The sequence below is a fragment of the Nerophis ophidion genome, linkage group LG01 (assembly GCF_033978795.1).
Source record: "Nerophis ophidion isolate RoL-2023_Sa linkage group LG01, RoL_Noph_v1.0, whole genome shotgun sequence".
Taxonomy (NCBI): domain Eukaryota; kingdom Metazoa; phylum Chordata; class Actinopteri; order Syngnathiformes; family Syngnathidae; genus Nerophis; species Nerophis ophidion.
In genome coordinates, this window is record NC_084611.1 from 30,102,184 (window position 1) to 30,125,322 (window position 23,139).

At 39.4% G+C, this 23,139-nt stretch overlaps 1 protein-coding gene across 2 annotated transcripts in view; it reads left to right on the forward strand.

The window, feature by feature from the left end:
* The window catches only part of ptch1 (patched 1), a 174,245-nt gene that overhangs the window by 150,654 nt on the left and 452 nt on the right, over window positions 1–23,139 (forward strand). The window contains exons 21-24 of one of the 2 annotated variants that reach the window (XM_061900523.1): window positions 7,985–8,084; window positions 11,349–11,699; window positions 12,653–13,115; window positions 16,056–23,139. The exon at window positions 16,056–23,139 is cut by the window's right edge and continues 452 nt beyond it. In XM_061900523.1, the coding sequence (XP_061756507.1) occupies window positions 7,985–8,084; window positions 11,349–11,699; window positions 12,653–13,114 (913 nt within the window). In that variant the 3' untranslated portion in view covers window position 13,115; window positions 16,056–23,139. Of the gene's footprint in view, window positions 1–7,658; window positions 7,697–7,984; window positions 8,085–11,348; window positions 11,700–12,652; window positions 13,116–16,055 lie in introns of those variants that run through there. The other variant, XM_061900533.1, reaches the window with a different exon arrangement.

Here is a 23,139-nt window from a genome sequence, read left to right on the forward strand (position 1 = left end):
TCAGGTTATCGGGGACTGTTATTACTGACGGACAGGTGTCGCGGTGTGACTGCAGCCAGGCACGTAAGAAAACCCTCGTCTCCCTGGCAACGTTTCTGTCGCTTTCACTCATTTGCCGCTTTTCCACTAACGCAGGGGTAAGCAACCCAGAATGTTGAAAGAGCCATTTTGGACCCAAATAACAAAAATTGTTTCGGTCTGGAGCCAACAGGAGAGGGGAGGGTCTTGCCGTGGAGTTTACAGTTACGGCAGCACAATTAGCACCGAACGGGCTAACATCATGATTAAGGTGTTACACGTCCGATTCGCCCAGCGTCTCTCTGTCAGGGTATCAGCGCCGGGGTCCAGTGCACCACAGTTTTGTATTGTCGCTCGGTCCTTCGGCTGAGTGCTTCGGAAGCTTACGGACCGCTCGTCCCCCCGAGAGAGACACACACACACACACAGTGAGAGAGAGAGAGAGCGAGAGCGAGCAGGCGGTTTGAGCAAGGAAGGGGGCAGAGGGAGGAAGAGAGCGTGCGGGTCTTGTGGAAAAGCGGCAAAACGCAAGTGACGTCAATGTTTGGCCCTCAAAAGCCACATACCACACCGTGATTGGTAGATTCCTTCAGCTCCGCAGACAACGATGTCAAGCGCCATTCATATAAAACTCGCGGGCTGCACTAACATTGAACATTCATATTAAGGTGGGGGCCGCAAAATAACGTCTCGCGGGCTGCAATTGGCCCGCGGGCCACGTGTCTGTGACCCCTGATTTGAATGGAGCACCTGTTTTTTGTCTCACCTCTACTAGCGATGCGTGAAGTAGATTGGGGTTTGGCACTCAATAGACGTGGGTTTAGAATAATATTCTCAACTCTCTGCTGGTGTCAGAAGTGGGATGGGTAATAGTAAATTTCACAAATGACCCTTTGCCTATAGTGATTGAAATAGAGTATCTGTCATGAACCTGTTTGTTGTAGCCATGTTGGGGAAACTGCTCCTCTGAGTTTCTGTTAAAATAAATGGTGTCACAAATTGGATGAACAGTGAGTCTATACATGGCCTCGCAAAGGACCCGTTAGCATTGTTAAAAAAAGAACCCTTAGATTTTACAGAAAAAAAAATGGCAGCTGAGTCACCTGGATTATACTGTAAAAATAGAAGTGGTACAGTCTGTCCATTTGCAGTGATGCACTGTAAAAACCTGGCTGAAGATTTAGGGACCTTAGCTTTTTTATTGTAAAAATAACTGGTAGCGATTTTCAATTTACAATAATTTGGTGTAAACCCCACTGCTAAAATTCTGGCCACAAACTGTCAGATTTTTTACCGAAAAATCTACAGTTTATTTTTTTGTTTTGCGTACGGAAGATACAATAGGCATTAAAACAAGTTATCTTGGTATACCAACACCGTTAGATTTTGTGTCTCCCATGTCTGCCATGTCCAGGGTAGGCCAGGGGACGGAAGAAGGGTTGAAGGTCACGAGAAGGAGGAGGATGGAGAGGTAAAAAATCTAAATAAATAAGGGGAGGGGGTTAGAAGAGCAAAAACGTCCTTTTGAAATCTCTTTCAGCTAGTTTTAACAACCCTCACTAGACATTTATAAGCATAGTGGGGAGAGGACGCACAGGCTGGGGGGGCTCAGAACGCAGCTGTGGAAAGCCTGGTGAAGTGGAAATTAAAGCCGACACACTGTGGGGGCTCTGTGTCAGGGGTTTATTTTCTGTCTGTGTGTGTGTGTGTGTGTGTGTGTGTGCGTGTGTGTGCGTGCTCTCGTAAGCACAGGTCCAAATAGGCTGCCATACAAGGTTGAAGAAGACGAGGCTGAAGACGAGGAATGATTCTATACGTTCACGCCGGCCAGAGTGTTATGAGAAGTTTCCAGTGAGCTCAGTGAATAATTTCAGTATGGTCGCGTGAAGCCGCAACATGAGGTTGCTGTGTAATTTACTTGGCCTGCTCCTTTAAGAAAAGGCAGCACTCATCACTGTGAGGTCCATGTAACCTCCAAACACGCAGACTTCAGTCACTTCTTCCTCCTCCTCCTTCCAAAGTACGCTCGCTCCAGCCTGCTCTCTGACCTTGTAATCATGAGGGTCAACGATGGCGTGCCTGCCAGCAAGAGCTCACACACACTCACACACATTCACACACACACAGAGAAGGCCTTCGGGAGTCTTCTCTCCTCACGTCCAGTGGTGTGCTCTGGTTTCGGACTCAGTCCCGGGCCTCCATTTAGAGGTTCTGCTGTTGTCTGAGCAAACAAAGCAGCGCCCCCAAGACGGCGCAGTAACAACAAGGCCTGCTCGTATTTTTCCTGCTTGCACTGAAAAGAGCGTTTCCCCTGACTTTTCTCCGTCAGCCCCTGTGAATGTTTTCATTCTAAACAACACGGCGGGAGCACTGAGCCCCGGTATGTGGGCCGCACAGACGCGTGTATGTGTGTGTGTGTGTGTGTGTGTGTGTGTGTGTGCATCCTAAAGGTGATGTAGGCTTAAGCTTCAGATTCTGCATGCTGACGCTATACTTTTCTAGGCAACGTCCAATTTCTGCCCGCTACTACTTGGTATCAATTCACGTAAAATTAAACTGTGCCATATTTCGATACCTTTGGCCGGTTGCGGAATAAACACCGGCTCAAACACTTGCAAAGGAAACAAGCACTCAAGCAGCATTCAGAGCATTCAGCCAAAGTGTCTCATGGTAACGTTGCATTTTTCAATGCTAACAAAGCAAGTATGCCTGATAGAAAACACTGAAACGGAAAGTGAGTTTCCACTTTCCCAAAATGTTCCACTTCGATGCTACATTGGATTTTCCATAGACATGCTACTGACTAGCAATAGCAATTTTATAAGGCGATTTCAACTCCTCCAAATTTAGTAACGAAAATATTAAAATCAAACAAAGTATGTAATAGGTACTGTACAATAACAGTAAGTCCTGACAGACATTCGGCCACATGGCAAAGACTACTTCCTAGCTAGGCAACACACCATAGCCTATACACTACTGCCATCTAACGCCTTGGACTTGCAACCACATGCAACTATGCCAACCATATAATACTTGCAAATGAGGCTATGAAAAACAACTGGACATCACTGTTATCCTGCTAGTTATTAAATTTGTGTTTTATTAGCAAAAAATTAACATTTTTAACATACATAAAAGTAACGAAAATGTATACTCCGGGTACCATGAATTGGTAAGGTATCAGTTCAAATGTAAAAGTAGTCCGTAGTCATGTACATGTGGTCAGGGAACACATGATCACAACAGTCTGTAAAATTGGTGGAATTGATCCATATGAATACCTCTAATAGACAAGAGATTTGAGGAAGCTGTTGCCATTGTCAGGGCTAAATTTGTCTATATTTTGTCAACGGAGTCAATTTTTTTACCAGTGAAGAATTTCAGAATGCAATGTCTGTTAAGGCTCCGTTAAAATTGTGCGTAATCTACAGATTTTATAATTTATGTGTTTGTGATCATTTCATAAGCAAGTTTCCCTGAAAAAAACAAGTTCATTATTACTTAAAAAAAAAAAAAAAAAAACTTACCTTTTATTTAACTAGGAAAAATTCCCATTGAGATTAAAATAATATTTTTCAAGGGGGTCCCAGCCAAGAGGCAGCTAGATTACACTTACATTACACATTAAAATGACAGGATGGACATCAAGTAAAACAGTTACAGATAACTGGGGCTGCTTCAAATTCTCTCAGTTGAGATTTAAAAGCATTTGCGGATAAAAAAATCAGTCAGCTTCCAGTCTCTTTATAACATATTCCAAGGACAAGGAGCTGCATAGACAAAAGCTTTTTCCCAAGCTCAGTCCGAGTCAAAAAGGAACAGAGAGCAACAGCTAATCATTGGATCTCAGAGCATAAGAGTTGGTACTTCTCTGAGAAATCAATGTACAAATGTAATCGGGCAACAGTCCCAGAAGAGCCTTGTAAATAAAAGTGTACCAATGACACTGTCAGAGAAGGCCATCCCACCCGAGAGTACAAGTCACAGTGGTGAGTCATGGCTCTACCGTTTGTGATGAACCTCAAAGAAGCATGGTAAACACAGTCCACCATCTGAAGACAGGAATCAGTACCATTCACATAAAAAAGATCACCGTAATCTAGCACGGATTAAAAAAAAGTGGCAGGGACAAGGCGCTTTATTACACCAAAAGAAAATCATCTTTTATTATGGAAGAAAAAAAACAATTTAAGTTTTAGGAAGAAAAAAAACAATTTAAGTTTTAGTTTCTTCACCAATAAAATGTTTAAAAGTGAGGGAGTCCTCAATTAAAACACCAAGGTATTTATATTCCTGCACCACTTATATGATATTCCCTTCAAGAGTGGACACAACCGGGGGAGTTTCAGTCACCTTCCTATGTTTGGAAAACAGCATAAGTTTTGTCTCGTCAGCATTGAGAACCAGTTTTAATAATAACAATAATTACAATAATAATAGATTTTATTAGTAAAAAGCACTTTCAATTGAGCAAAAAAACTCACTTTTTACCCGAGAGCAATAGTGTTGCTGAACACAAGACAAGAATGACTGTGCATCTGAGCTGTGTGCTTGGTATTTTTATGTATTTTTATCTATTTATCTATGTTTTTATTATGTTTTTATGAATTTGCACTAAATTAGTTTTGCTTACAATTTTCAATGACAATAAAGATATATTCCATTCTATTCTATCCTATTCAAAGTGCTACAGTGTATTAAAAAATATGAATAAAAAAATAATAAAAATAAATAAAAACTAGAAATAGCACGCATATATCTAAAAAAAATACTTTTAAAAAAAGAAGGGTTATTAAGCCTTTTTTAAAGCATCCACAGTCTGTGGTATCCTCAGGTGGTCAGGGAGAGCGTTCCACAAACTTTTAAGTCCGTTTTAAATACTTTATTCACAGCGCTACTTCTCTGAAAATAAAACTCATTCATTTTTGTGCTTAGGAAAGACTAAAAGTTGTCCAAAATACCATACGTTGTTTGTCTGGCTAATGTTACCAGTGTGAAAATACCATTAACACACCAACCGAGTGATGATTGATCGTCTCACAGCTGCTATGTAGGCCATTCGCCGTCTCTTTATTAGCTCACTAACCCAAATTCCTTGGCTTTGCTTTCATACTGGGAATGACAAAAATCTCACCAAATCGTTGTTGTTTTTTACTGAAGCTATCATGACAACGATTGTGGCAGTTAACTATGCCGCACGTTTGCGCAATGTTTAGAACTTCTTAAAGAACAAAAGTTTTGCACAGTCTTGCATTCAGCCGCGTATGTAAGCTATTCAGAGGCCAGCAAGACCCACAATGCATTGCAATTATTACATCACACTTTCAAGTAGTGCTGGGCGATGTGGACGAAAAAATATACCTCGATGTATTTTTACTTAAACTCAATATTCAATACGTATCTCGATATATTTTTCGGTGAAACTATACATCTGAATATAATAATTTTTTTGCGATATTCAGTCAAATTGAACTATAAACAGTCAGTTTATAGTCAGTTTATTAACCCAGTTAGTCAAGATGGGCATTGACAGCACAGAAAATAAACTGTTTAAGTAGCACAGAAATAAAATACATAAATAAAATAGAAAAAATATTTCTACGTAAAATAAATAACATAGCTGAGCAAATAATACAAAATGTATCAAACTCAGATTAAAAAAAAAATACATTTGCAGGCAGGCACTTTGTGATTTCCCTTCCTGTTTCGATGACCCGCCTTATCTTGCCTCTGATTGGCCTGTCCCTAACCAATCGTGACTCATTGTAGTAAACAACCAACCAATCATGGATGTTCTTATACGTGCAAGCAGGTCCTGGAAGGAGGAAGGGGAGGAGTTTAGTGGCCCATGGAGGGGAAGCGGGGAAGAACAAGGAACACAACAAATAAGCGGCGTTTGGTAATTTTAACGTGGAATAACTTATATCGATATTACGATATTTTCTTAGTTCATATCTTGTTTAAAAATATATCGATACATCTTACAAACTCAATATATTGTCCAGGCCTACTTTCAAGTCCAATAGGACACAAATATTAGCAACACTAGCATAGCGATGTGAGCTACATGCTAACAATTTCACTCACATTTTAACAGACACATCATGCTAGTTTACACTTTTCGCTGAAGATAAACTGGCTGACGGACAAATAATTGGCAGAGCTCTCAAATGTATTTTAAGACGTGTTGTCAAAGCCTTCTTTTTTTGTTTTTTGTTTTTATAAAATTGTGTCCGAAGTTGATGAATCCATTCATATTTGTATTAGAGATGCCCGATAACATCGGGCTGCCGATATTATCGGCCGATAAATGCTTTAAAATGTAATATCGGATATTATATCGGTTTCAAAAAGTAAAATAAATGACTTTTTAAAACGCCGCTGTATGGAGTGGTACACGGACGTAGGGAGAAGTACAGAGCGCCAATAAACCTTAAAGGCACTGCCTTTGCGTGTCGGCCCAATCACATAATATCTACGGCTTTTCACACGCACAAGTGAACGCAAGGCATACTTGATCAACAGCCATACAGGTCACACTGAGGGTGGCCGTATAAACAACTTTAACACTGTTACCAATATGCGCCACACTATGAACCCACACCAAACAAGAATGACAAACACATTTCGGGAGAACATCCGCACCGTAACACAACATAAACACAACAGAACAAATACCCAGAACCCCTTGCAGCACTAACCCTTCCGGGATGCTACAATATACAACCCCGCGGCACAAAACCCCGCCCACCTCAACATCCTCATGCTCTCTCAGGTAGGCCATGTCCCAAATTCCAAGCTGCTGTTTTGAGGCATGTTAAAAAAGATAATGCACTTTGTGACTTCAATAATAAATATGGCAGTGCCGTGTTGCCATTTTTTTTCCATAAATTGAGTTGATTTATTTTGGAAAAGCTTGTTACATTGTTTAATGCATCCAGCGGGGCATCACAACAAAATTCGGCATAATAATGTTTTAATTCCACAACTGTATATATCGGTATCGGTTGATAGCGAAATCGGTAATTTAGAGTTGGAGAATATCGGATATTGGCAAAAAAAGCCATTATCGGACATCTCAAATTTTTTATGATTGTTGTTTGTATTGTTTTATGTAAATGGCTGTTTATGTCCCAAGTGTGCCCTAGATAGAGAAGGGAGGGTGCGTCTTTTACCTGATACATTGGCGATTTGATTAGTCCGAGGGGGATTGTTTGGAGAGGCTCGGGAAGTTCACAGGGGCTTAGCTCAGGAAAGAAGGGAGAGAAAAGCGAGGGAAGGAAATAAAAGACAAGGTGGCTGTAAAAGCTGAGGTGGGGGCACTAGCTCGCTTTGTCCCCCTCCTAGATTGTTCTCGCTTCAAAATTCTATACCCTTCACTCTATTCCTTATGCTCTTCAAACAGAGAAGACGGAGGCCCCTATCCTCTCAACTGCCCCTCACCCCTCCCCTTTTTTACCCCCTTCACATTCCTCACTGCTTTGTTTTCTCCATGTTTTGCTTATACACCACACACACACACCAAAGAACGGGTACCTTTATCCCCGATCATCCCCTCCCCTCCCAAGTCACTATTGAATTAACCAGCACTGGCTAATTATGCTTCCTCTTTTTCTTCTCTCTGTGGCATATTTAAGACTAACTCTCTTTTAGCCTGGACTTTGACACACACAAGGTACATTTCTCTTTTGCGGTGCATGTCTGCCTGTCTATGTGTGTGTGTGTGGGTGGTGAGGGCGTCATGTTGAAATGTGGGGAGTGGTTGAGTGTATTATTTGATTTAGCTTGTGCCTCCAAATGTCTGTGGTTTGCACAGGTATTTTCTGTCTGAATCGTTCCATTTCCATTTTTTTCACTTTATTTTTTTATTTTTATGAAGACAAAGCGGCATGATGCTCAAAGGTGTTTGCATGCAACTGTTCAGATTTATTACAGTACACTCATATAATGTTTGTGTTTGCAGGTATTTCTTTGCAGTATTGGCCATCCTAACAGTGCTAGGGGTTCTGAACGGATTGGTCCTTCTTCCAGTGTTGCTGTCCTACTTTGGGCCCTATCCTGAGGTAAACATTTGCCTAATGATTAAGGGCCTGATCTACTAAGGTTCAATATACCACCCCAGCGTGTGCGAAATATAAAATTGTGTTTACTATTAGCGGGTGTGTCTACGTGCACAATTAAAAACCAGTGCAGAAATGCAGACCGCCCTATTTAAATAATTATTTTGCGTGAGAAACAACATAATTACCAGTTTTCGCTCCAAAATTGCGATTCGAATTGCAATTTTTATATTTTATACATAAAAATGCACAAAATTGCAAAAATAACCAGTAAAGGCAGACATGTTACTTTTAGACTCTTAATCAACATATTTATGTCTAAAGGTGCCACACATTAAAACAATATGCAATACTTTACTTTCAAAAATGTTAGCTTTATGTCTACATCATGCTCTTAAACTGAAGAAATAACCGATAAAAACTATACAGTGTTTATAATGTAATCATAAGATATAATAATAATGTGTGTAACCCTGTAAAATTATATAATCTTTTATTTCTTATACTTTAGAATTGTTCAACATTGTACTTAAATTGGACGGCAAATAACTGTTGTATACTAAATAAATACACACAAAAAAAATGGACTAATTTCTGTGGGAGCCATTCAGATGTTAATTCTGGAAAATCCTTTATCTGCCTATAGTGTTGGTAGTGTTTTAGTGAGATTATAAAGTCATACCTGAAAGTCGGAGGGGTGTGGCCACGGGTGTAGTGACTGCTGTCTCCGTGGGAGGAGGTAATAGTCGCCGCAGCAGCTGCAGGAGGAGGACGCCGGCTCCGTTCATAACTACGGTAAGAGCCAACTTATTACCACAATTTTCTCTCCGAAACCTGCTGGTTGACATGTGGTCGGGATCCATGTTCGCTTGACCCCTCATATCCATAGTAAAGCTTCACCTTTGGGAATTTTAAACAAGGAAACAACGGCTGTGTTTGTGTGGCTAAAGGCTAAAAGTTTCCCACCTCCATCTTTCTACTTTGACTTCTCCATTATTAATTGAACAAATTGCAAAATATTCAGCCACACAGATGTCCAGAATACTGTGTAATTATGTGATTAAAGCAGACTACTTATAGCTTGGATCAGGCTGGAAAATAATGTCCACTACAACCCGAGACGTCAAACGCACGTGTCATCTTACCGCAACGTTTTCAACACGACACTTTGCGGGAAATTTAAAATTGCAATTTAGTAAACTAAAAAGGCCGTATTGGCATGTGTTGCAAAGTTAATATTTCATCATTGATATATAAACTATCAGACTGCGTGGTCGGTAGTAGTGGGTTTCAGTAGGCCTTTAAAGTGGATTTTGTAGTCTGAATAGACTAGATCTAGATCAACATGGTGTAATGATAAGTGTGACCAGTAGATGGCAGTCAAACATAAGAGATATGTGTAGACTACAATATGACGGGCCTCAAGTAAACAACACCAACATTTTAAATGCCATCCATCTTCTACCGCTTGTCCCTGATACAGAACATAACACACGGCGCTCAAAATACTATCAAAATGTTTTAGTACGACTTTGGTAAGCTATGAAGTCGCACCGCTTGATGGATTGTCGGTGCATTTAACATACAAGTATTATTATTTGTCTGCTAACTAATAACTCTTCTACCTGTGAACCGCTGCAAACAAAAGTTTGACATTTTGTCAAACCATGCACCCATACTGTGTTGCCTTTTTTTTTATTTTATCAACGAATACAATGCATGGTGACGCTGTTTTTAAACCCCAATGTTTGGACTGAGTTCTCACTGTAACTATGGACTGTTGAACTACTGTATTTTCCGGACTATAAGGCGCACTTAAAATCTTTTTTTCCCCCCTCAAAACTAGACAATGCACCTTATAACCCGGTGCGCATAATATAAGGAATAATTTTGGTTGCGCATGCCCACGTTGAACATATTTTTTTTGATAGATGGTGTAATAATAAGTGTGACCAGTAGATGTCAGTCAAGCATAAGAGATACGTGTAGACTGCAATATGATGGGTCTCTAGTAAACAACACCAACATTTTAAATGCCATCCATTCATCTTCTACCGCTTGTCCCTAATATAGAACATAACACAAGGCGCCCAAAATACTATGAAAATGTTTTAGTACGACTTTGGTAAGCTATGAAGTCACACCGCTTGATGGATTGTTGGCGCATTAAACATACGAGTGTTATGGTGTGTGTATAAGGCAAGACATATTATCTGGCATTTTGTTTTGCAATAATTTGCAAAAGCAACGTTTCTTACCTTCTGGTACCTGCTGATGTGTATTTGGGATCTGCATAAATCCTAAAAAATTGCGTGGGTCCGTAGTCGATAACCTTCTTCTTTTTCTCTATCTTATTATTAGACATTTGTTCTCTGCTGTTGCCATTTCTAATATAAAGTACTATAAAATTCTTACTTATATCTGTCAGTTAACTCGCCATGAAAGCGCTAAAACATACCGGTGTAGTGAGTTTACATTATTCACCCAAGGAACTTTAGTTATTAGAGAGTTCCGGTCGGACGGTTTTTCACGGGACACATTTCCGGTGTGTTTGTTTCCGGATAAGGAGATGCTGCTCTGTTATTGATTTAAGTAAAGTCTGAATGTCATTAAAACAGTTAGTTCCATCTTTTAACACTTCTTCCACTCCAGTCCTTGCACGCTACACCGCCGCAACAAAGATGATGGGGAGAAGATGCTGCCGAACGTGAGCCACGTAAATAAGATTGCCCACAAAACGGAGCATCCCGAAGCGACTGTCAGAAAGCGGCTTGAAGATGATTTGTAAAACATTATCTATGCAACATTTTGACCAAAGAACCACTATTACATGTTATGTCGAACACAAGGAAGTGATTTAAATTTAGTAAAAAATATTTATATAACTCCCTTAATGCGCCCTACAATCAGGTGCACCTAGCGTATGAAAAAAGATCAAAAATAGACCATTCATCATCAGCGCGCCTTATAATCCGGTGCGCCCTATGGACCGGAAAATACATTATTAGTTTACACACATTTCGATCTGTGAAAGGTCATGGTTGCCATGAAGCAAAACACCTTTCCAGGGGCAGGAATTTGCAACTATTTGCCCGCAAGTCATTAAAAAGTTTTCTAATGATGATATAACTTTTGAGGATATGTAAGTCTTACAAACAATTTGACCACACCCCATAGGTGGCACTACAAATTTGGAGTGTCATAAAAAATGCGTGGTATGCTCTTATAATTTAAGTGCCCTTTTCTCTACTTTCATTTATATCCCAGGTGTCTCCAGTGGATGGACGCTGCAGGTTACCCACCCCCGACGCCCCCTCCCACGTGGTCCACTTCTCGGTCCGACCTCAGCCCACAGCGTCTGCCTCGATCACCTCAGGCGCCGCCTCGGACTCCTCAGATTCCGAGTACAGCTCCAACAGCAGCGCGTCGGGCGTTAGCCAAGAGCTGCAGAGCTACAACACGCCCTCTCATAGAGGACAAGCGGGAGGGGAGCAGCAGCAGTACCGCCTCCACACCAGCAGGAGCAGAATAGGCAGGACAGAGGAGGAAAGGAGGGCAGGATCAGGACACAGGCGCTCAGCCAGGCAGCCCGAGCCTGCAGCCTTTAGGACGTTGTCGGTAAGAAGACTTTTGTCTCTCTTTTTAGCACAATCAAAATGATCAATTCATGCATCTGTTAGGAATTATTCTTATTGTCAATTAATTTTGTCTTGAAATAATTGAATTGCAATGACAATAACGCTCGAAGTGAATATGTTACTTTACTTGATATTTTGCCACATCAAACTAATATACTTTTTTAAATCTATTTATGAAATGGTAATAATCCCTGTAGTTATTTGGTAGTTGTTTTTTTTTAAACATGCATGTTCACAGTTTGTCATCAAAACACATCCGAAAAGGAGTAGGAAGAAGCAGGGTTTATTTAATCCCACCCCTCGTCCATTGCATAGCCATTGCTAAAACATTTGTTCACTTCCTGTGATCAATCAGTAAACCAAGGAAATACCTGACATATGTCATGATTAATAATTACAAAAAATAATGATTATTATTTTTTAATGCACAAACATGAATAAGCTACACTTTTTACAGATTTTTTAATCGAGATTTGTTATCATTATTGGTAGTTGTTTTTTTTTTCTTTTTTTTTATCTAGACATAAAACTTATTTGTGATCTGTACAAATCAAAGAAAAAAAAATAAAACAATAACGCCTGCTTGTATTTAAAAAAAACCAATAGTAATATGAAAACAAACACAAAAAAAATATTTGGTGTGTATGAAAAGGTTCAGGATGTTATGCCTCATCACTCGGATATGATAATATGATTCTCAATCAATACAATGCATGATCTTACTTTTATTTGCTATTATTATTATTATTTAAGTATTTTTTATATATTTGATTTATTATTAGAATACTAAACATCACTGCGATGAGGTGGCAACTTGTCCAGCCCGAATGCAGCTGAGATAGGCTCCAGCAACACTCCCGCGGCCCCAAAAAGGACAAGCGGTAGGAAATGGATGGATGGATACTAAACATCGCTTAATTGTTTCCTTCTCAGGGTTCTCAGGGTTGTAATGCGGGGCCACCACCCAGCACCACTCACCGTAACAGGGACCCTAAGGGCCAGCCGTCCCGGCATGCCCAACCCCCACCCCGCCCACGCACGGACGCTTTTGAATCCTCCACTGATGCCGGAGGCCACTTCGGCGCTCACAGCCACAGAGAACATTCTGCAGGCCATCGAGGGCGCCCCCCCACTCACCACCACCCCAACCCTTACGGCCAGCCCATCACCACGGTGACAGCGTCAGCCTCCGTCACTGTCGCCGTCCACCCCCCAGCCGGCTCCTCTTACCCGGGATACACTGCAACGGACAGTTACTGCCAGGAGGAGCCCCCCTTTCAAGACCCCCATGTGCCTGTGGACCCCCGCACAGGTGAAGCCGAGGTGGAGGCCATGGAGCTCCAGGATCTGGAGTTTGAGGAAACTGAAAGCAACAGAGGGAGGCGGGCCAGCTGAGGTACAACCTTTTGATTATTAAAATGTCCCATGTAATAATATTTTTAATTTGTCTTAGAAGGTGCCACACGTGTGTTGGAAGTACAAAATATAGCCTTGATGTTGCAAATACACCTTTTTAAAGAGTTCTTTTTAGTAAGCCTTTCTGGGAACATGTCATTTTGTGTCTGTAGATTTAATGGTAATGTTAATGAGCCCGCTATTGTGTGCTTTTATCTATTTTTTACATATTCACTGGAATTCTGCACTTGTCTCAAAATAATACATGCCATAAATGAAATACCACATACAACAACATAACATTAAGGAGTTAAAACATCATCATACTAAGTTAGCCTTAGCTGAAGAAAAACAAAACATATCTAACTAATATCTCCAGCTGAGTGACACATTGTTGGCAGAGAGCCATGCTTTATTTTAAGATGTATAGTGAAGCATTTTTTCAGAGCTTTTTTACATCCGCCGCATACTAGGGGTACTGTATAACTAGGGATGTCCGATAATGGCTTTTTTGCCGATATCCGATTTTCCGATATTGTCAAACTCTTAATTATCAATACCAATATCAACGGATACCGATATATTCAGTCGTTGAATTAACACATTATTATGCCTAATTTAGTTGTGATGCCCCGCTGGATGCATTAAACAATGTAACAAGGTTTTCCAAAAAAAATCAACTCAAGTTATGGAACAAAATGCCAACATGGCACTGCTATATTAATTATTGAAGTGCATTATTTTTTTTTAACATGCCCCAAAATAGCAGCTTGGAATTTGAGACATGCTTTCCCTGAGAGGGAACGAGCAGGTCGAGGGTTGAGGTGTGGGGGTGGAGGCTAGCGGGGGTCTATATTGTAGCGTCCCGGAAGAGTTAGTGCTGCAAAAGGTTCTGGGTATTTTTTCTGTTGTCGTTATGTTGTGTTACGGTGCAGATGTTCTCCAGAAATGTGTTTGTCATTCTTGTTTGGTGTGGGTTCACAGTGTGGCGCATATTTGTAACAGTGTTAAAGTTTATACGGCCACCCTCAGTGTGACCTCTATGGCTGTTGCCCAAGTATGCATTGCATTCACTTGTGTGTGCGTGCCTGCGTGTGAAAAGTCATAGATATTATGTGACTGGGCCGGCACGCAAAGGCAGCGCCTTTAAGGTTTATTGGCACTCTGTACTTCATCCTACACCCCTGTACACAGCGGCGTTTTAAAAGTCATATATTTTACTTTTTGATACAGATAATTATGAAACATATACCGATAATTTCCAATATTACATTTTAAAGCATTTATCGGCCGATAATATCGGAAGTCCAATATAATCGGACATCTCTAGATATAACCATATTTAAATTTGATATCTGTGGTATTGTGACCATAATCATTATTAGTATTGTCACGGTATTGTTAAATGTGCTCAAAAAGAACTTAGACACACATTGAAATGTTTAACCAAGTTTATTTAAAAAAAATATATAAAAATATATGGACACACAAAGCAGTACACTTTCTTGGCAGAGAAATACATTTATACAATAACTAATGTTCCGGCTTTTTCAAACACATACTATTTTAATTTTAGTGTGTAAATATATTTATCTTCTTTTGTTTTGTTTTCACTTTCACTTTGTGACGTCATGTTATTTCACTTACTGTTATTATTCCTCGGCATATGGATCGATCTCTCTGTCTAGGAGTGTGCAGCCTGTAGATTCATTGTTCACTATTAAATATTTTAGTTGTTCAGACAGTAATGTTTTATAAAAGTTTTGATTTGGGTATGTTGTTTCTTGAAAACATCAATGTCTCTTGTATTTATGTTAGCAATTTAAGCTTGGCCGCATTAGCTTGCTTCTCCAGTAAATGAGCAGTTTTGCCGGCCCGTGAGTTTTTTTAAGTGTTAATCACCGTTTTTTGATACTTTTAATTAGAGATGTCTGATAATATTGGGCTGCCGATATTATCGTCCGATAAATGCATTAAAATGTAATGTCGGAAATTATCGGTATCGGTTTCAAAATTATCGGTATCTGTTTAAAAAAGTAAAATTTATGACTTTTTAAAACGCTGCTGTGTACACGGACGTAGGGAGAAGTACAGAGCGCCAATAAACCTTAAAGGTACTGCCTTTGCATGCCGGCCCAGTCACGTAGTATCTACGGCTTTTCACACACACGAGTGAACGCAAGCCATACTTGGTCAACACCCATACAGGTCACAATGAGGGTGGCCGTATAAACAACTTTAACACTGTTACAAATATGTGCCACACTGTGAACCCACACCAAACAAGAATGACAAACACATATCGGGAGAACATCCGCACCGTAACACAACATAAACACAACAGAATAAATACACAGAATCCCTTGCAGCACTAACTCTTCCGGGACGCTACAATATACACCCCCGCTACCCCCATCCCCACCCACCTCAACCTCCTCATGCTCTCTCAGGCATGTCCCAAATTCCAAGCTGCTGTTTTGAGGCATGTTAAAAAAAAATAATGCACTTTGTGACTTCAATAATAAATATGGCAGTGCCATGTTGGCATTTTTTCCATAACTTGAGTTGATTTATTTTGGAAAACATTGTTACATTGTTTAATGCATCCAGCGGGGCATCATAACAAAATTAGGCATAATAATTTGTTAATTCCACGACCGTATATTTCAGAATGGGTAATGAAGAGTTGGACAATATCGAAATATCGGATATCGGCAAAAAAGCCATTATCGAACATCTCTACTTTTGATTTAAACCTGTAATACCAGTTGTTCTGCTGTTAGTCATTATACTGTTTATTGTTATATCCTTAGCTCGGGGTGGGAATGAGGCGATATCATGTCCATAAAGAAGGGGGTGTTACTGTTAGTCTGTTTTGAATAACAGATTGCCATAAATACAACCATTGAGAACATATCTAACAACAGTGTTTGTCTTCCAGTGACGCTGTGTGCGCATGGCATGGCTCGGTCCGGCCCGGTCCGCCTCTGGTCCTCATCAGCCTCCAGTGTTCCCGTCATGGTGCTCATTGTTACTGTAACTCCATGGTCGCTTGTCCTAAATATGTCTGTCTATATTTAAAAAGTTGTATATACATATGTACATATGAAAAAAAAAAACAAAGTAACAGACTGGGGCTGCCATATTTGATGGCGTGTGTGTGTGTGTGTGTGTGTGTGTGTGTGTGTGTGTGTGTGTGTGTGTGTGTGTGTGTGTGTGTGTGTGTGTGTGTGTGTGTGTGTGCGCGTGCGTGCGTGCGTGCGTGCGTGCGTGCGTGTGATAGAGGTTTATTTACTGTTCACTCCTCTGAATCGATGCCAATTTGGAAGATTCATTAGGTCACTGCTCACAATATGTTGATAACATCGTACAATTTGAACTATGCAAATGTATAACGGAGTGGAAGGTGTGAGTGTGTTTGTGTATATAGAGTAACACAATGTCATTGAACGCACTAGGGATGGGCACTATTGAGGGAAATATATATATCTTTTTTTTTTTTAAATATTTACGCTCATGGTGTTATGACCTCCTAAATCCGTGCCAGAGCAGAATAGTGTGAGTTTAGCTCGACTTCCTCTAATTTTTTACCCAAGTAACACGTTAAATAAAATTTGCCAGGCAAGTACCACCATTTTCCTTTGCAAGTAAAATGTAATTTCAAAGTAAATGTTATTAATTATTTAGTGTTTTTACAGTAATTTATCTAATTTATCTTGGCCTGAGCCATAAATCAGTTGATCCAACGATAAATGAGAATGAAACCGATAACTTTTGATAAATTGCCGTGTTTGTGTGTGATTGTTTTCTCCGTCTCTCACTTTCCAAACGGTGAGCAAGAGGGTTCACTCTGTGCATTGCTCTCAGCACCTGAGCGCATTTACTATATTTTCCAGACTATAAGGAGTATCCACTAATGTTTTCATATACTGGCCGCACCGGACTATAATTCACAGATTCATATCAATTCGTTGTGAATTGAGATATTTACATGGAAAGACTTTGTAAATGTGTATTTCTCTACCTTTATTGTTTCCAAACAGTGCCTGAAACACAGCAGTAAAACTGATGATCAAGCAAAACAGAAAACGTATTCATCTTTTATGAGATGAATACGATTTTATCCTTTGGTAATAAGGTTCAAGATATTTATCAGAAATAGTTTTCCTTGTACTTCGAGCTTGAACTGTTTTTTAAAATAGATAATTTTAGTACATTGTTTGATTTCTTTGCTTTCGTCCTTTCCATTTATCAGCCGCACCTTTGTATAAGCCGCAGGACTCAAAGCTTGGGGAAAAAAGTACCGTAGCGGTGTATAATCTGTAAAATATGGAATTCAGGAATCGAATTAAATGAACAGAGTGAACCCTCTTGTCAGTAATCCACAATATTTGTCACTCTTTGTGGAGAGAGGAGAGCTCGCTTACACACACACGATGCATGGACAAAAATCCTTACTCGTCACAACTCGCTAGTTAGAAGCGTCGCAGAGTAACAAATATTTGGAGGAAAAAAGATGATTGCAAAATCTCGGGAAGATTTCGGCGTAAAACACAAACTAACGAGCTCGTTTGCCAAATATGCCGTAGAGTGATGGCAAAAAAAAGACAGCAAAACAAACCGACTCACTCATCTGGGGGACAAACTGCACATCAATCTGCTCAATATTTACAGAAATTATTTGTTAAATTTTGTGTTTGTTTACTTAATATTCAGCTGTTATTTACTTTCCAATTACAAGGGTCAAAAATACTAATAAGAAATACAAATTTGTAGTGTTTGAAAAGGTTTCTTGCATTATTAGTATTATATATTATGATTAAATTATGGCTGAATTAGTCTTAAAATAATGCTGACAATATTGTTTGTTGGCAAAAATGTGTGGGACAATACATTTGTTATCGGTCCAGGCCTAAATTGATCTACATATTTCGGAAATAATTGTATTTGTACTTAAAAAAAAAAAAATATATATATATATATATATATATATATATATATGGTGTTCCTCTGCATCACCAGAGGTGAAACACAAAAAAATAGAATATCACGTCCTTGCCCATTCATTCCAGCAAATCAACTTCAAATGTGAAACTAAAATGTGATATACAGTTCAGTTATTACATACAACGGGAAATATGTCAAGCTTTTATTTATTAAAATTTTGATAATTATTGTTTACAGTTTTTGAAAACCCCAAATTTTCTGAAACGTTGACGTTTTCATAAGCTGTATGCTATAATCCAGTGGTCCCCAACAACCAAGTACCGGTCCGTGACGCATTTCCTACCGGGCCACACAGAAACATGAATTAATTTACTGTATAAACTACCACATTTTCTCCGATTTAACTTTCGCTTGTACCATTAAACACACCAATAACCTTGTTAAAAGATGTATATTACAATTTCTTTATATAACAATTTTACCATTATGATGAGTTGATTTTTTTCATGGTCATTTTTTTTTGCTGTTTTTATCTGCCACATTTGGAAAGCCGATCCGTGAAAATAATGCATACATTAAACCGGTCCCTGGTAGGGAAAGAAATGTTGGGTACCCCTGCTATAATCATCAAAATGATATAAAAAAAGTCTTGGAATATTTTGAGCCTATGTCAATATTAGTTTCACCTTGTTAATCCAATTGCTGGAAAAAAGAACCTCTAAGTGAGTTTCACCTGTGCACAATCCTTGCGTACCACCAAGTGGTCCTCGCAGCACAGAACCATGTTTGTTGTTGCTCACTCAGAGCAGTTAAACAATACTTTTTATTACTAATTGTATTTTAAATACATTTTTAAAAATAATTTCAGAATATTTAATTTGTATAGTTCTAAGATTTTAATAGTTTTTTTTTCTGAGAGAACTGCCGATATAATCAGCCGATAAATCCTTTAAAATGTAATATCGTAAATTATCGGTATAAGTTTCAAAAACAAAAATTTATGACTTTAAAACGCCGCTGTACGGAGTGGTACACGGACGTAGGGAGAAGTACATAGCGCCAAAAAATCTTAAAGGCATTGCCTTTATAATATCTACGGCATTTCACACACCTAAGCGAATGCAAAGCGTACTTGGTCAACAGCCATACAGGTCACACTTAGGGTGGTCGTATAAACAACATTAACACTGTTACAAATATGCGCCACACTGTGAACCCACACCAAACAAGAATGACAAAACATTTCAGGAGAACATCCTCACCGTAACACAACAGAACAAATACCCAGAACCTTTGCAGCACTATCTCTTCCGGGACGCTACAAGATACAGTTGATTTATTTTGCAAAACCTTGTTACATTGTTTAACGCATCCAGCGGGGCATCACAACAAAATTAGGCATAATAATGTGTTAATTCCACGATATATCGTATATATATCGGTATCGGTTGATATCGGTATTGGTAATTAAGAGTTGGACAATATCGGCAAAAAAGCCAGTATCGGACATCTCTAGTGTAAACTAATACTGTATTTTCCGGACCATAGGGCGCACCGGATTATAAGGAGCACTGCTGATGAATGGTCTATTTTTGATCTTTTTTCATATGTTAGGCGCACCGGATTATAGGGCGCATTAAAGAAGTCATATAATATTTTTTTTTTTCTAAATTGAAATCACTTCCTTGTGGTCCACATAACATGTAATGGTGGTTCTTTGGTCAAAATGTTGCATAGATGATGTTTTACAGATCATCTTCAAGCCGCTTTGTTAATTTCACGACCGTATATATCGGTATCAGTTGATATCGGTATCTGTAATTAAGAGTTGGACAATATCGGATACCGGCAAAAAAGCCATTATCGGACATGTCGAATTCGATTTGTATAGTTCTAATATTTTAATTGGGTTTTTATTCGATCCCTTGGTGACATTACTGTGTACCACTTTATGGTACTGCCAGTTCTTTTTAGGCAACAGCGCCTCTGCTGGTCACAGCTCGTACTGCACCCAATTGCTTCAATCCCACAAACAATTGAGGAATCCACCAGTGTGCTCATCCCTAGAAGACAGACCCAAACCAACTTTAAAGCTCATTTAAACGGATGAGAGACATTGTTAACTGGTGTGCATGTGTGTGTAAAAAGGTGTGCAGGTATGCGTGTTGAACCATTATCACAACCCTGTGGTAGTTTTGTAACAATAACTGTTTAACTCGACACGCTATGCGTGCTATTTAAGACGAGCAGATACAATATGAAGACTTTTTCTCTTTTTTTTGTAAAGCGTGTTTTTAAAGTCACTGCCTCTGCATTGGGAACCTGTTAGTGCACTCAGAGTCATATCCATGTGTGGCTTTGGTTTAACCGTAGCAGTCTTCAAGGTTTCGTCCACCTCAGAAACTTCTGGAACAGGGTCTAAATAGGGGACTTTGCGTCTAGCGGATAAGCTAACGACATACTGTAGAAGTGGGCGCGACGTGGCACTTGACCTTCATTTCAACTCAGTAGCTCTTCTTTATAACATTTTCTCATTCTCGCCAACCGATAAGCTAGCCAGCCAATATAGCCTGCTAACGTCTAAACGCTACATGATCATACCGTCCTCCATCTTTGTTTGTGTCTTTTAGTATTAGTCTGACGACAGTATAAAACAAGCTGCCCGTCGACATACGTATTCTCCACATGTTAGTGCTAACTGGACCCCCCATTATGTTTTTTACATACACTTGTAAAGATCATAATGTCATGGCTGTCTTGGGTTTCCAATCATTTCTACAACTTTGTTGGTCACAAAAAAAAAACATTCATGAAGTTTGGTTCTTTTATTAATTTATTATGGGTCTACTGAAAATGTGACCAAATGTATACGTACAGCAACATACATTATCAATGTTGGTGACGTAGAAAAGTTACAATCAAATCAAATTAGCTCCTTGGCATGGCTTCTCAACTTCACTCGGAAGTATGACGATCCTCCTGGTAGGGGTGTATCCTTTTATTGAGGATGCCTGCGCGTGACTTTGTTTAAAGGCCTACTGAAATTAGATTTTTTTATTGAAACGGGGATAGCAGGTCCATTCTATGTGTCATACTTGATCATTTCGCGATATTGCCATATTTTTGCTGAAAGGACTTAGTAGAGAACATCCACGATAAAGTGTGCAACTTTTGGTCGCTAATAAAAAAGCCTTGCCTGTACGGGAAGTAGCAGACAATGTGCGCGTGACGTCACTGGTTGTGGAGCTCCTCACATCCTGACATTGTTTATAATCATGGCCACCAGCAGCGAGAGCGATTCGGACCGAGAAAGCGACAATTTCCCCATTAATTTGAGCGAGGATGAAAGATTAGTGGATGAAGATGGTGAGAGTGAAGGACTAGAAAGACATTTTTTTTAAAAAAGGCACCGTAACACAACAGGACAAATACCCAGAACCCCTTCCAACATTAACTCTTCCGGGACGCTACAATATACACCAAAAAAGAGAAAGGGTGAGGCTTTTAATCCCAGGAACACCATTCATAGTGTTATGCATGGGGGTGGTAGTATTATGCTCTGGGCCTGTTTTGCTGCCAATGTAACTGGTGCTTTACAGAGAGTAAATGGGAGAATGAAAAAGGAGGATTACCTCCAAATTCTTCAGGACAACCTAAAATCATCAGCCCGGAGGTTGGGTCTTGGGTGCAGTTGGGTGTTCCAACAGGACAATGACCCTCAAACACACGTCAAAAGTGGTAAAGGAATGGCTAAATCAGGCTAGAATTAAGGTTTTAGAATGGCCTTCCCAAAGTCCTGACTTAAACGTGTGGACAATGCTGAAGAAACAAGTCAATGTCAGAAAACCAACAAATTTAACTGAACTGCACCAATTTTGTCAAGAGGAGTGGTCAAAAATTCAAGCAGAAGTTTGCCAAAAGCGCCTTATTGCAATGAAACTTGCCAAGGGACATGTAACCAAATATTAACATTGCTGTATGTACACTTGGGGCGGTATAGCTCGCTTGGTAGAGTGGCCGTGCCAGCAACTTGAGGTTTCCAGGTTTGATCCCCGCTTCCGCCATCCTAGTCACTACCGTCGTGTCCTTGGGCAAGACACTTTACCCACCTGCTCCCAGTGTCACGCACACTGCTTTAAATATAACTTAGATATTGGCTTTCACTATGTATAGCGCTTTGAGTCACTAGAGAAAAGCGCTATATAAATATAATTCACTTCACTACTTTTGACCCAGCAGTTTTGGTCACATTTTCAGTAGACTCATAATAATTTCGTAAAAGAACCAAACTTCATAAATGTTTTTATTTTGTGACCAACAAGTATGTGCTCCAATCACTCTATCACAAAAAATAAGAGTTGTAGAAATGACTGGAAACTCAAGACTGCCATGACATTATGTTCTTTACAAGTGTATGTAAACTTTTGACCACGACTGTATATGTTTTCAGCCTTACATGTTAGCTGTGAAAGATAATCCCGGTTGGTGTACAATTACCACGCAGCACATCTCGGTTTGCTCTTGCCCCCTCCAATATGGCGTCGACGTGTCTGTGTGGACGCCCACTTCCTTCAATGCCAAATGTTACAGTCCCTTCTTGCCTTCACTTCCTGTTGAATCAGTGTCACTTCCTGCCACGTGAGCTGCTTGCGTAAAAAAGGTTGTTTTTTTTTTGTTTTATATACATACTGTATATATATTCTCCACTTGTCATATTGGCATTCGTGGATGGAATCCAAGCCGGCAACTATTTTTTATTCAATTTTTAAATCTTTTTTTGTTTTGTTTGTTTGTTTTCAACACTCAATTGCGATATTTATATTTTTTGTAATATAAAGTGTTTTTTGTTGGTTTTTTTTTCTTTTCATTATTGTTGTGATGCCAGTGGATGACACATGCAGGGATTTTTATTGTAAAAAACAAAACAAAAAAAACAACACTATTACAGTTTAATGTTTTGTCATTAATGGAGTTTTGATCTGTATAAAGTGCTTACTAATGTTAAATAGGAGAGAAGATTATATAACATTTTACACTACAGGTCTCATCATAGCTCTTAGAGGATTTTTAAATGGAAA